The sequence below is a fragment of the Sebastes umbrosus genome, chromosome 20, assembly GCF_015220745.1.
Source record: "Sebastes umbrosus isolate fSebUmb1 chromosome 20, fSebUmb1.pri, whole genome shotgun sequence".
Classification (NCBI taxonomy): Eukaryota; Metazoa; Chordata; class Actinopteri; order Perciformes; family Sebastidae; genus Sebastes; species Sebastes umbrosus.
Window position 1 is genome coordinate 13,366,928 of NC_051288.1, and position 15,258 is coordinate 13,382,185.

Sequence of the window (15,258 nt, forward strand, 5' to 3'; positions counted from 1 at the left end):
TTGATGCCAAAATCTATAGCATCTTTATTTTTCAGCAAGGATTACACCCAAACATAGGTCACTGTTAAAATGAATGAGTGCTTAAAAAGTATGATATTGATGTGTATTTTTTGAGCTATATTCCATAGCTACGATTCTGGTTTCACTAGACCAGGGGTCTGCAACCTGCGGCTCCGGAGCCTCATGCTCTTTAGCTCCTCTCCAGTGGCTCACTGTGGATTTAAAAAAATGGAAATGAATAACTGTTTTTTGTTTACATTTTCATTTTTTATTTACCATTGTTGTCGGTCTATGGTACGACGGAGTATTAGGGCCACATTGAGGAAAAAAATAAATCTGAGATTTTGAGAATAAAGTCATAATGTTACCAGCTATAGGTTTACGAGAAAAAAAGTCGTAATATTATGAGAATAAAGTCATAATATTATAAAGTAGTAATTTTACGTGCTATTTTCCTTTTTTCTTGTAAAGTTATGACTTTATTCTCATAATATTACGACTTTTTTTCTGGTAAAGTTATGACTTTATTCTCATAATATTACGACTTTTTTTCTGGTAAAGTTATAACTTTATTCTCATAACATTACGACTTTTTTTCTGGTAAAGTTATAACTTTATTCTCATAACATTACGACTTTTTTTCTGGTAAAGTTATGACTTTATTCTCGAAATCTCTGATACATTTGCTCTTTGGCCCTCACTGCATTAGACTTATATACTATATACTTAGACTATAAAATGTGTTACCTTCATCACAATGCTCAAATGTTTTGCGGCTCCAGACAGATTTATTTTGTTTTTCTTTTGATAGTAAAGGTTGCTGACCCCTGATCTAGCCTAAGTGAATGGCTCATGGCCCTCGGCCACACGGGGGCGTCATCGCACACTCACGTGCTGCCCGCTTTATAACGCGTAGAAGAAGAAGCTCACTTCCGTTTTCCTCTCGGCTCCCGCCCCGCTCCGCGGCTCCGCCATCATGAAGTCCTGAACAAAAAACGGCTGAGAGAGAGAGAGTCGAGCAAAATGGGGAAAACACCGAACCGGAGATGAAATTCACCGACAACAACTAACGTAATGACAGCACAAAGTGGAGCACGGAGCGGACCCGTGGACACTAAGTCATTAATATCTCAATGAAACCCTCCCGGGTATCTCTCCTGTTACGTTATTTAGTGAGCGCTGTTGCTAACAGCAACTAGCTAGAGCTGGTTGCTAACAGCAACTAGCCAGAGAGCTAGCCTCTGGTTTTCTGTAGCTGGCAGGCGTCAGTCAGCGAGCTGTCACTTTAATTGACTGGCTCCTGTCAAGTCGTGCAGACGTGCTTAGCTTAGTCCAATGTACTGAGAGCATCAGGATGGAGAGGAGTTTAAGTAAAAGCATCTGCAGACGCACTGTGGTTTGCTCGTGTTGAATAGACACCAGAGCAGTGGAGAGAGGAAAAAGGGGAGTGAGAGCAATATTTTCCATCCAGGCCGGTTAGCTAGCTCTTGAGCTAGCTACAGTGGATCCCATAAGCCACGGTAAGACATGTTATAAATCATTCAGCATGCTAAAGTATGCGCCTCTCTGTCTGTCTCTCTCTTTGCAGGCTGAAGAAGCATTATTAATGTTCACATCCTGCAGACATTGACCATGTAGGCTTGTTGTTGGCCTGCAGCCCTGAACACCCAGTCAAGCCTTTGAGTTGTTGTTGTCCACTGTTTGAATACATGGCATGCATTTCTTCTTTTGGTTGAGCTAACTAGAGCAAAGATAGTCTAATTGACCAGCCAAGTGCACAAAAGCCATCTAGCCTTGCTCAGCTGAGATGCACACTACTGTACATGATGGCAAGCTCCTAACTACTTCTGTCTCACCAACCAAAGGACAATATACATTTTGTTTTTTCCAGAATATTCCCAGGGCACTCCCAGGGTGTACAATTGCATGTAGGTTGGTGATATAATCTTGCACACTACTGTACATTATGGCAAGCTCCTAACTACTTCTCTCTGTCTCACCAACCAAAGGACAATATACATTTTCCAGAATATTCCCAGGGTGCTCCCAGGGTGTAAAATTTGCATGTTGGTTGGTGATATAAGCTTGAATGAAACCATACAATTCTCTCTTCCTGTGTGTCTGTCTGGGATGAGTATGGTATGGATGGATGGGTTTGTAAAAAAAATAGATTTGGGAGCTTGCTTTAGGCTTTAGGTTGCAAGATTGAAAGAACTTCTCATTTTCAAAGGGAACCACATGCTTCCTCTTTTGACAGTAGCAAAATGGCCTTGAAAGGAACCTTTCATCTGATGCATGTTCATTTTGAAGTGTGTGGAAATACTGACATGAAGGACCAGTTGTTCAGTTACTGACCACTTAAATAATATATAATGGAGCATGTGTTACATTTCCACATTAACCTTTTTGTCAAGATCCTAATGTCCCATGATATACCCCGTGCCTGGCTGTTAACTTGACAGACGGTGCATCACACAAATGAGGAGTTGCTGCTGCCTGCACTATAGCCACACTTATAAGCATACAGTATGTACAGTTCATATATATTAGGAATAATGTGAGTTTCAATATCTTTCTCCTCTTTTTTAAATGGAAAACTATTACACAAACGCCGATCAAGTGTTTTTTTATTTTCTCACTGCAAAAGAAGTCTTTCCTGTAGCTGTACCCGCAAAAAATGATGTGATGTTGGGTTTAAAAATAGCTGTGACACCAAGTAAAATTATGTGGTGTTATGTAGATCTTCTTTAGTAGCTTACATCTAGTATGGTAATCACAGTGCAGTAATTTAATAATCACTAATCATTTTGATTTCCAATGCAAAGGAAATTAAACGTACCAACTAATTTAGAAACAAAATACTGTAAACAAGATCATTTGAATTAATTGGAGCTATGTGTCAGTATTTTTAAAGGCGATATCTTCTCCTGCTGGATTTTAGAAGTTGTCAAACACCACGCATGACCATTGTGCCAGGGTATATAGTGTTATTACATTGCCTGTCAAAAATTACCAGTTTCAGCCGATCATATCCTAATCTGAATTTCTAACAGCCAAATATTTATTACAGGAATGTGTCCCTCAGAGCTGTTTCCCATTGAACACCACTCCTTTGGTTATATTTCTATAATTAGTCAGGAAACCTCTGATGACCTTTTCAGAGAGATATCAAACTGTAGTGGTGCTTAACAGAGGTAAAACATGATAGGGAAATCATGGGCCTGCTACACTGGTTGGCATTCTACTTTTACCCTGTGATCTTTGGCCTGATGCTTTTCAGAGAGATTTCTTTCCGTACTAGAGCTAGACGATATATCGAACATCGGCCAGGCTAATGCTATAAAATTACCTGCTCAGCATGAATGTTGGTCACAGTTCTTAAAAAAAACTAAAATATGTGATCCATATTAGATGGTTATCTTAAGAAAACACTATCGGCAGATATATTGTCATCTGATTTTTAAAATTCCCAAATATCAATATCGGTATCAGCCTCAGAAATCCAGTATCGTTCGGACAATATTCTGTACTGTAACTGTATATCCATTTAATGCTGGTTCTCCTCATGACCTCAACTTTAGTTGATATGTTTATGTTGGGCTGAACACTGTATTGTTTTAGCATCAACGTTGCAATGTCAGCATATCTAAGCTAATCTTAAACACAAAGCCGTCTAGTCTACCTGGTTATTTAGCCTGATTTTATTGTGTTTTACTGGTTACACACGCACGCTGTCTACCTGCGATGGCCGGGTGTGCGGGCTGGTGAAGGACCAGTCAAAAATTGTCACAGAGGATTGTTTTGTTTAGCGTACAACAAACGTGAATTATTTTTGAGTCTTACTTAAACACGAGGGAGAAAGATAAAGTAATGGCTTGAGGAAATAAATGCTGCAATCTGCCATTTGAAGATATTTTGATCTCTAAAAAATATTATGTGGTGCCAAAAACTGGTATTGTTTTCTTTCTCATTTCCTATTGGATCCACAGGATCTAAACGCTGCATATACTGCTTCTGGTGAAATTATGGTAATTAACTATTTTTGAATATTGCAATGTTAATTGAAAAAAATACGATGAATACAGCAAGTTTTGACAGTATTGTTCAGCCTTATATTTCTGCTGGAGAGACAGATGGATGATGATGATGGATGAATGAATGGGTGGGTGGATGGATGGTCATTTGAAGCTGACAGGCACTTTGATATTTTCCATCCATATGAGCCAACACAGATTTGCATTTTTGTAGTCTTAGACAGTTTAAATGCAGATGTAGAGCAGGATACGCTTTTTACACATAAACCTAAGTGAATCGACCCTAAAAAATGATGACTAGCAAACCAATAGATATCTACGAGTACTGGATATTTAAAACAAATTGGTTAAGCTACATCAAAACACACGTACACAGTACATAACTATAAAAATAGATGTGTTTAATAGTGTAAGGTTATAACGTGCATAGAGAAGTCAGTGACCATATTTCCCAGGCGGCTCATGTTTCCAACAGTGTTGTGTTGGTAATCCTTCCAAATAGCAGACGCTCACCCAGTGTGTCTCTTCCACGCTCACCAGGCGCTGGCCATGCCAGCGAGTGTGCGGGCCGGGAGCCTGAAGGACCCGGAGGTGGCTGAGCTGTTCTTCAGGGATGACCCTGAGAAGCTCTTCACGGACCTGAGGGAGATCGGCCATGGGAGCTTCGGAGCAGTCTACTTCGTAAGTTGTACTAGTAATGAAAATCAATATTTTCTAAAATGTGTTGATTTGCTGTCTTTTCATCTATCTTATGATCGAGATGGAAGTTTGTCACTATTTTTTGATATCATATAGACCAAAACAATCCCCAAAAAAACCCGGCATAGATAAAATTAAAAAAGCTGCTTTTTCCCCATCATTGAGATGTAGTCACTGTGGTGAATCTAGCCGGGGTCAAAGTTGTCGATGGTATGAAAAGGTGAGCACAACAAAGGAGGGTAGCTGACAGACAATTGTGAGAGTAGCTGACAGAGATGGTGTCTGTTAGAGAGGAGGGTGAAGATGAAAGGAGGCAGGAGACAAGAAGAAGAAGGTATAAACATGGTGCGAGGTGTCAAGGACAAAGGACAACTCACAAGTGGTGGATGACAAGCTCTGTTTAATGAAGGGTGAAGAAGAGGAGCTAGTCATGGATGAAGGGATCAACGGGAGAGAAGAGGGAAGGAGGCTCAGCAGAAATCCTTGTTTTATGTAATAGTGATTTCTCTGTTGGGTCTGACGTAGAAATGGCTGATTAATCCCAGAGTTCTCAAGCAGGGAAGCATTGAAGAAGACTTGAAAGAAGTAATTTATTGTCTTTCCACACTAGGCCCATGACATCCGCACAAATGAGGTGGTGGCCATCAAGAAGATGTCCTATAGTGGCAAACAGTCCAATGAGGTAAATCTCTCTAATTTGTCATTATCGCAGATGTGAGATCAGTTTATCAGTCAGGTTTGCTCATTGTGACTCTGCTGATGTTCCAGAAATGGCAGGATATCATCAAGGAAGTGAAGTTCCTCCAGAAACTGCGCCACCCCAACACGGTTGAGTACCGCGGCTGCTACCTGAGAGAGCACACAGCATGGGTGAGTTTTTTTTTTTTAGGCATGTTTCAAATTCTAACCACAATACACATCTACGGCAGTTTTGTGCGCCGTCTACGTCATATTTATGAAATGCATTAATTTGTATGTATAGAAGGTGCTTCACAGTTTGGTAATGCTGTTACTATAAAACAAAGATGAAAAAGTGTTGCCTGTCAGCGTGGCAAGACACAATTCAACAGCCCCTTTCAAACAAACAGATTCCTGTCAGTGCAGACTGTCACCCAACGTGCATTTTCAGTGCAAATATTTGCACCACTAATGGTCTCTTTCGACCAAAACGTTCCAGAAACTAAACTCGGGAAGTAAACTAGAAACTAAAAGTTCCCTTTTGCGCATTCCTGTTTGGGTTTCCACCACAAGGTAGTCCAATGATAGATTAAAAAAGAATGGCAGCATTTGAATTTCCAGACATGGAGAAACTACAACATAGAGTCATCATGTTGTTCTTTTTAGTTATTGTTGCATGGCTCCAGAACGCCCGTCTCCACAGCAAATCATCTGTGAGTGTTTGATGGTTATTTATTTCTGCTTTATGGCATTACCACCATGAAACCATTATCGAAACAAGTTTTATTTACTGGCTTTTTTCTCTCACCCCTTTCATATTCACTTCCTCTCTCAGTTGGGAAGTGAACAAAAAAAGCCTAACATTGATTTTAACAGTAATAAACAACGTCAGCCCCTCGTCATATCAATACTAGTGCCGCCTAGTACTTCCTTTTTTTGTCTATGAAGTGGTATGCAAGTTGTAGTTGCCACAGTCTGTTGCCATGTCTGCAGGGTAAGGATGTGACGGTGAGGACATTTTCCCACTGGTTAATAAACTCGTGACAACACTGGTGTTACCGATAACACCGGACATTTTACAAGAAAAGATGACGGTCGGGTGGCTGTGTGTCTGGCCTCTCCGGTCCAGCTTTCGCTGCGGAGCCGCAGGTTTCCACCACTCCGTCTTCCGCATGGCGATTGCCTTGTTAACGTTATGGTTCCCTTATAGCATTGGGTTTAAATCTGAAATATTGCCAAATAGGCGCTTTTGGTTTTTGCTCTGCATGGTCTTATCCTCTCTCTTGTCCCGTGTGTATGAAATATGACACTTGCCACTCTGTGCTGAGACTCTGTATGGATGCATTCACTGTCAGTTTGTAGCATCTGTCGTCCGACTTTGTATTGATAACACAGCGCTGATACGCCAAAATGAACTAAATTGGTTTTATTTCTATAAAAACAAGCAAAACGACGGTGGGAGCAGTGGGTATGTAATGTAATCGGTGTGTGCCCGACCACTCTGTAACACCGGTAACACTGACAACCACGACAAGCCTACTGCAGGGACGGTCAGTCCTGGACACTCCGCCCCAAATCTTTCATAACCAACAGAACCTGGAACTATTGTACAGGAACCAGATCTAGTCCCTGGTTCCTCCGGCTGAAATGCAGATTTAGTTCCAGAGTTCCTTAAAAAGTGTGAAACTTGCTGCGGTGGCCGATTCAGATTTTTTTTAAAAGTCTGACCTGCCGATTCAAATTTACTTTCTTTCTAAGAACTATAATTGGCCGCTTACACAAACATTTTTGTCACTGTTATTTAATGGAAAATTAAATAAATGTGAACCATCGTGCAGCATATGCGTGTAAATTTGACTGGCACAGAATCGGCTATATCTCAGCCCGATCGACAGATCACCGGTCGTTGCCAATCAAGCTGAAAATTGTCAGATTCTGGTCACCAGCCGATTGATCGGTGCATCTCTATACGGTACTGTATTCTTACTATAGCCTACATAATGACAGATAACGCTAATGGGACACATTTAGCTAGTGACCATAATCAACTTCTGCTATGTGGAGGAGGTAGCTTTTACATCCGATGTCTCTACCTCCATTTTGAGGTGTTAGTGGTGGTGTTAAAACACTATTCTAGGCTGTACCTTCGTCCAACAACAGCTCTCGCACTTAAATAACTGTACTGAACTCTCAGGGAAAACTGCCTGCGGTCCATAAAAACACTTTTCCATTCGGGTCAAGTGTGAAAAAGTCCTTAACATGAAGTGTGCTCCTGGGTTAGGCTCCCTAAAATAGAAGTATGCAGTTTAACACCACCCTCTGTGTGTCTCCTAGCTGGTGATGGAGTACTGCTTGGGCTCAGCTTCTGACCTCTTAGAAGGTAAGTAGGAAATAATAGAGACATTAATTAATTAAGATTAACACTAATGAGTTAATTATACTTCAGTCATTCACATAAACAAAGCCTGATATCTCCTAACACCTCTCTTCTCCCAGTCCACAAGAAACCCCTCCAGGAAGTAGAAATAGCTGCCATAACCCATGGTGCATTGCAGGGATTGGTGTATCTTCACTCTCACAACATGATTCACAGGTAACCCCTGTTCCTTTTCTCACTATCTGTACTTATTCTGCTCTCCTCCTCCACACTTCTTCTGACAAGAGACAAAACAAATACAGGAGAGAAAGCACAAACTGTGCTGCCGAAGAGGAGCTTATGCAACGGTGTTTGTGCTCACACACTGTGCAGCAACACATTTTTAGTGCATCTAACAATACATTTTCTCTCTCATATGTCTTTATTTGTTTTCCTCATGATTTTCCTGACCAGTCATTTTCTGTTATGTGATCATTTCTCTCTCTCTCTCTCTCTCTCTCTCTCTCTCTCTCTCTCTCTCTCTCTCTCTCTCTCTCTCTCTCTCTCTCTCTCTCTCAGGGATGTGAAGGCAGGAAACATCTTGCTAACAGAGCCAGGCCAGGTCAAACTGGGAGACTTTGGCTCTGCTTCCATCGTAGCCCCAGCCAACTCCTTCGTGGGAACACCTTACTGGTAAGACATCTGAGATATTAATAATAACAGTGTCATCCTCGTCATGAGATGATGACAGCTACTCCTTGTGAATTCATAAGAATTGCACCAAATTATGATCCAGCAAAGCTCGCACCTTGCTCACGTCTGTATTCACCAGCTTTCCCAAACAGACATTGTCATCAACCCCCCTGATCTTCTTAAGCTCCTATAAGTATGTCCCTGTACCCTAATATTCCTGAAAGCCGGTTTTAAAGTTGTAATCCTCAAGAGTCAAGTCCTGGTTGATTTGGAGACAGACCTAGTTACTGTGGCAACAGCACGGTTTAATACCACAGATCCTAGAATTCTTAGCAGCAAACATTCGTTGAGCAGCTACTTTGAACTGACCGCTGTCTTGTTTTATGAATACATTTTTGAGGAACAATCGCAGTAAGCGCTAACCGCAAAGACAAATACATTGCGCTTTCTGTGACACAATAAAAGCCTCCCCATGTTTCGACAGTTGATTGCTTTTAATGTGAAGCAGCAGCAGTTGGAAATGTTTTGTTCTCCTTAGCAGTAACTTAGTTCAGCTCTGACATTGTTTAGAGAGACCAGTGGGCAACCTCTTGGTCTGATTTTGTTTTATGAGAAAATGACCCTACTTCTCACTTGATTTATTACCTCAGTAAACATTATAAACATGAGTTTATGGTCTCAATCGCTAGTTTCAAATCTTCAATACAGCATGATGTTCATTTAGTAAATTATGGTCCCATTTATAGTCAAATAGACCATAAAGCAGGGTATGCTTTAAGGTGTGGCTACCTTGCGATCGACAGGTCGCTACCACGGCGTTGTCCGGTCTGGGAGTTGTGTTTTTGTTGCTTATAAATGATAGCATTCGGTTGTACTTAGCTCCACCCTCTCGTTAACGTTTAAGTCAAAGTGAAATGAAAAATGTATTCTGATATTAAAATGTCATTCGTTTTTCTTTACTTCTTTAATGATTACCTTTAGCTCAATCACAAGAAGAAACACCTTTCTCCTCTCAGCCCTGATGGTATCTAGGCCTGCGGGTAGCTTCAGTTTTATTTGCAATACACCAAATAGCCGACTACTCGCCTCCGGCTGACTGTGCTTATTTTATTGTCACAGCTTCCAACAAGGTGTGTCTGCCTGAAAGTCAGATTCAAATTCATTGAAAGCAGTTGAAACTTGAACAACTGGTAACTGAGCCTTTAGTTTAGAGTCAGAGTTTTCATTGACACACTGAAGTTTATTTACCCATTATTTATATTTATGTATTAGAGCAAGTGTTAAGTATTTTACTGTCAGTTAACTAATCCTTTCGGCACTACCTGCATATTTCCTGCATAAGGACATCAGACTCGACTGTTGATCAGCTACAGGTTGTTGTTATTGTACATGAAGCAGCCTAACCTCGTGTCTATTCATGTGGCGTAGACGTGGGGATGACGGTGAGCCCTGAGGTGGTGTTCTCTGTTGGTCCAGGATCAAAAGGAAAAGAGATGGAAATGGATGAATTGCTTTATTGTATCCTCCATGCAGGATGGCCCCCGAGGTGATCCTGGCCATGGACGAGGGTCAGTACGACGGGAAGGTGGATGTGTGGTCACTTGGCATTACCTGCATAGAGCTGGGTAAGAGATGGCTGTAAAATGGTCCACAAGTGTGTTTTTTCTTTTGTGTGTTCAAAAAGCTGAAAGCATCTAACCCTTTTCTTTGCTTTCTCCTCTCTTCTTTTTTTTTTTTTTGTTCTTGCTCTTTATCTGCCACTCTCTGTCACGCAATGTCGTGCTTTGTCCCTCTCTAGCGGAAAGGAAGCCTCCTCTGTTCAACATGAATGCGATGAGTGCCTTATACCACATCGCCCAGAATGAGAGCCCTGTGCTGCAGTCTAATCACTGGTGAGAGTCGGTGAAAGTCAAATAAGACTTTTGTTGTTGATTTAAATGTGCAAATAGGAGCATCTTCTTATGTTGCTTGAGATTATATTATACATGTTGCTTTTAAAAAATAGCTTCTCTCAACATAATGTTTTTCAAAGGATGGAGGATTGATTGAATTTATAATTTTACACACATTGCCAGGAAGTCTACAAGTGGTAAAAAAAAGGTGCTGATGAAGGAATTAAATATTTAGAAATTAAATTAACTTCATGGATCTGTATTGCAGTTAGAACAACATTTACAAGCTGCTTTCATTTATCATAACATCACAATGTGAATGCTGGTTTTATAATGACAATTTTATAATTTTCAGGTCGGATTATTTCCGCAATTTTGTGGACTCCTGTTTGCAGAAGATCGCCCAGGACAGACCTACCTCTGATGTGCTGCTCAAGGTACAAAGTGCTGTTTGATGTTGTACATGAAGGGAGGCGGAGACGTGTGATCATCTCTTTGTTAGGGGTTGTCTTTATGATCAAGCAAGAGGAAATCTGAATAAGAAGAGCTTTTAGCCAAGGGACTAATTGTTTTTGTACACCAGGTGTTCAAATTGAATTAGTAAATTAAGATTAAATTGCTCCCCTTTCTTTTCAGTTACAACCAGCTGTTCAGTGTTAATAAATACTACGGTAGTCTCTTTTCCAGTTGGCTCAAACCTGCGCTGGCATAACAAGCAGATCAGCTTGTTGCTGTTGGGGAATCAAATAATTTGCCTTTGCCTAATTTTCCCTTAACTTCAAAGGAAAATATCAGGGGAAAAAGGGATGTGCAACTTATTCTGGTTGATAAAATGAATCCCAGAATAAAACAAAATCTTAACAATAATCGCCCCAAAACTAGCACCCCAACCCCCATGTAGGTTTCACGTTGGTTAATCCTAATGTACACTAAAGATCCTGTGAATATTACATTTTTCACCAGCTCTCGTAACTCTTCTATCCTCCCAGCACCATTTCCTATGCAGAGAGCGCCCCATGACGGCTGTGATGGACCTGATCGCCCGCACCAAGGATGCTGTCCGCGAGCTGGACAACCTTCAGTACCGGAAAATGAAGAAAATCCTCTTCCACGAGGCACACAACGGTCCCGCACCAGAAGGAGGCGATGAGGAAGAGGTAATAATGGGACAGAGGAGGAAGAAGCTGTAGGGAGAAGTGACGTTTAAAAAAAAGGGAAGTTGTGAAGTTAGAGACGCAGTGACTGATGGATAAATACTGGCTGCTATTGGCTGTCAGCTTTTAATTTACTAACTAGGGATGTCCGGTCTGCCGATACCGAGTCCGATCTGATACTTATATTTACCTTAAAGGTACAGTTTACCCCAAAATCAAAAATACATAGTTTTCCTCTGGAGTGCTATTTGTCAATCTCGATTGTTTTTGAGTTGCAGAATGTTGGAGATATGGGCTGGCACTCGGCTTGTGGCGTTCAAAGCACCCCAAAAAAAAAAAACATTTGAAAAACTTAACAGCAATGCCTCTTTCCAGATATCATGACCCAATTACTCAAGATAATCCACAGACCTTGTTGTGAGCAGTTTCATGAAGGAATTTTCTTTCTACCGAACTACACCCGACAACTGTATTGAACAGAAGAAACACACGTTTTATATTGTGACATGTACTGGAAATGACATACAATATCGCCAACAGCAAGAGGGAAACTTTCAAGCGATCTTCCTTGAGCCAGCTGCCACCTTATTTAGGTTTCTGTAGTGAAATGAGGAAGTATCGTATAGATAATTCCTCATTTCAACTTCACGAATCAGCCGTTCCTCGTCCATTAGAGCGTTTTCAAAGCGAACAAAAGGAATGAATAGAGACGTCCGACAAAAGTTCAGCACAAAACGCGCTGCGCCCGTTTGGACGATCCATTAGAAAACAATGCAGTCAAACTTGTTTGACGCTTGCTCGGGTCACACGCTGTTAGGACACGGTGTCATGGACATAATGTGGAGTAATTAAACATCATTTTTGGCCAATTTTGACCGCCCTAACCTGATCCAAGTCCTGGTTTTCCCTCACATATATGAGCGAAATGCACGCACAGTAGAATCCTGGCTGTCATAAATGAGAGCAGTGCTGCAACACAGTAGAGTACAGTAATGAAAGGGTCGCATTTGTTCAGCTTTATTTCAATACCGATCCAATATGCTCAGATCAGCACCAATATAGATTGGAACATTGAGAGTGGATTGTTTTGAATGGTCTGATTTTGGTGAAGTTGCCTCAAAGTAGTGCATTGTGTTGCCTTGTGTCACATTTCCTGCTAACCACAAGCGTGAAACGAGGACTCTTGAAACACACTTGAAAAGACTCTTTTGTTCATTACTTCACATTTTGTTGTGGTACATGTAAAATTGGAAATGCCACTCCAAACCTTCAGAAACTCATTTCATAACTGAGTTCCTGTTTGAAGTCGAACCTTCAAAACCCATTTTATTTTTAAAGAGAAAGAAGCATGTATCAGAGTCTGTATGGGAAAACAGCTGGTTTTAGCATACATCCTGCCTTTGTATTGTACTTTCTCAATATATATTGTGACCTTAGGGCCCCTTCCTCTCCATACAAAGGCCTTTGTCTCCATCAACATTTAATTCCAGTCGGTTGTTCCCCCGAAAAGGAAATGAAGGAATTTTGAGAATGTGGGGCTGCACTTTTCTAGAGTGTAGGTCTGTGTCTCACTGTTGGTTTCATATTATACTGTATGTCTATTTATATATATGTCTATGTACTCTATAAACTGCTCAATCTACTCTAAAGTAAAGAAACCATCCTAAAGGTTTCGTCTTTCCCCAGAACCGTTTAACCGTTTTTTTGACAAAACGTCCTCTCTTTCTTTTCCACCAGGATGTGGAGCAGTATATGCTGCGCACCGGCACTGTCAACAGCATGGAGAGCTCCCACTCTCTGCCGTCCATGTCGATCAGCGCCAGCTCCCAGAGCAGCTCCGTCAACAGCCTGGCAGACGGCTCTGACGACAGCGGGGAGATGGCCATGATGCAGGAGGGAGAGCACACTGTCACCTCCAACAGCTCCGTCCTGCACAAACCCCTGGTCAGTCCAAATGGTTTACTGTCTGTGGGCGGGTATGTCGGGGAGGAGCGTGAGATTCCTGTCCCTCCCAAACCTCTCTTTGACACATTCGGCACCATATCCATCAGTTTCACACAGAGCCTAGCATGTATCTTAAAAGATAGAACCAACCGGATATCTTTTCCTAAGACTTGTATCATAATAATTAGGGCTCCCCCCTCGTAGTCGATTAGTGGACTAATCGGTAGTTTGGTCTTATTCGGCTAAGATTTCTGTAGTCGATTAGTCGTTTTCTTTTGCTTTTTTTTATGCTGAATGAATTATTTCAAAGAAACTTCTGAGCACATCTCTGCTAAAAACAAGATTTTGAGATTCTTTGTGGAGAAACTCACTTTTACAGATCTGTCAATTAAATCACCTGATCGATTAGTCGACTAAGAATTTCCTTGGACAAGGACAGCCCTAATAATAATAATATTATAATAAAAATAAAGATTGTGTTAAGATGCATCAAATCAGTGAGTAAATTATGTAAAGATATTGGTAGCATACATTTTTCTATTATGTTTTTGTCCTGTGATTCACAGCACTTTAACTTTATTTTCACAAATTTTTAGCACTCCGTCTTACTTAAATACTGGAGTCGGACAAGCTATTCTTGTCAGACCAGTTTTACACATGCAAACTTGCACCACCTACAGGAAATGGAGGGTAATAGCAGATCCAGTTTAGACCTGCAGATGCACTGTAGATGTGTCCGTGTTGCCACCTACAGAGTAGAAGCAGTAAATCACCACGTAGCGCAACAGCAAGTTCACCAGACTGACTGGACTGCTTGAATCTTCACAAATGTAGTTAAATGTCCCCTGTATTTAATGTTTAGTACTAGGATGACATTTGGTTAAAAGACTAGCCAGTCCTTGAACTACAACAAACAAATCCGTTGCCTCTCTTCTGTTTCCTCCTTTGCTCCGTTTCCGCTATGTAGAGCCATGACAACATCTACGATGATCCCTATCAGCCAGAGGTTGATCCACTACGAGAAGCTTCGTCTGCCGGTGGCGGCGTCGTCGTCGTCGGAGGAGGAGGTGGAGGAGGAGGCGGAGGAGGTGGAGGGGGAGGGGGAGGAGGAGGGGGGAGGCGTCGTCGAAACAGAGATCATTTTGCCACCATCAGGACGGCCTCACTCGTCACTCGTCAGATCCAGGAACATGAGCAGGGCTCGGCCCTGAGAGAGCAGATGTCTGGGTAAGATGACGCATACATGCCATATACAGTATTGTTATAAAATCAAGACAAAGCTCTTAATCATACTTACAGTTTGAAAGGGCTTCACAGTCCACACCTTTGAAACCTGGAAATAAAATTGACACCCCTAACTTTTGAATGTCATCAGAGAACAAAGAAAGAAATATAAAGTCAATCAGAGCGCTTCCTTCTAGCTAACATGCCCCGTGTCTACTCACAGGTACAAGCGAATGCGGCGGCAGCACCAGAAGCAGCTGATGGGCCTGGAGAACAAGCTGAAGGCGGAGATGGACGAACACCAGCTGAGACTGGACAAAGAGCTGGAGAATCAGAGGAACAGCTTCTCAATGGAGGGAGAGAAGCTCTCAAAGAAGCACCAAGCGATCCTTGAGAAGGAGGTGAGCTGGTGGAGGGTGAGTAAATGATAGTGAGAGGAGAACGAGATGGGAAAACTAGACATGTCGAGAAGCACACGGCTTGAACAGAGGTGTGGGATGAATGGGAAGAGAAAAACCATCACAACAGTCATAGAAATTAAAGGGGGAGATTTGAGACAGATTTTCCTGATTTATAGTTGTTTT

General features: G+C 41.5%; 1 protein-coding gene and 1 long non-coding RNA gene across 8 annotated transcripts in view; one reads left to right on the top strand and one right to left on the bottom strand.

The window, feature by feature from the left end:
- LOC119479910 lies at positions 1-1,024 on the bottom strand. The gene is made up of 2 exons (XR_005204774.1): positions 892-1,024; positions 1-212 (listed from the first exon to the last, which is right to left on the bottom strand). It is a non-coding gene; the product is annotated as an uncharacterized LOC119479910 (long non-coding RNA).
- The window catches only part of taok2b (TAO kinase 2b), a 27,365-nt gene continuing 13,046 nt past the window's right edge, over positions 940-15,258 (top strand). The window contains exons 1-15 of one of the 7 annotated variants that reach the window (XM_037755894.1): positions 940-1,520; positions 3,990-4,028; positions 4,575-4,715; positions 5,344-5,415; positions 5,502-5,603; positions 7,746-7,791; positions 7,908-8,004; positions 8,347-8,460; positions 9,994-10,085; positions 10,259-10,352; positions 10,708-10,789; positions 11,342-11,509; positions 13,244-13,450; positions 14,418-14,677; positions 14,898-15,090. In XM_037755894.1, the coding sequence (XP_037611822.1) occupies positions 4,026-4,028; positions 4,575-4,715; positions 5,344-5,415; positions 5,502-5,603; positions 7,746-7,791; positions 7,908-8,004; positions 8,347-8,460; positions 9,994-10,085; positions 10,259-10,352; positions 10,708-10,789; positions 11,342-11,509; positions 13,244-13,450; positions 14,418-14,677; positions 14,898-15,090 (1,671 nt within the window). In that variant the 5' untranslated portion in view covers positions 940-1,520; positions 3,990-4,025. The remainder of the gene's footprint in view (positions 1,521-3,989; positions 4,029-4,574; positions 4,716-5,343; positions 5,416-5,501; positions 5,604-7,745; positions 7,792-7,907; positions 8,005-8,346; positions 8,461-9,993; positions 10,086-10,258; positions 10,353-10,707; positions 10,790-11,341; positions 11,510-13,243; positions 13,451-14,417; positions 14,678-14,897; positions 15,091-15,258) is intronic. The other 6 variants (XM_037755895.1, XM_037755889.1, XM_037755891.1 and 3 more) reach the window with 6 other exon arrangements.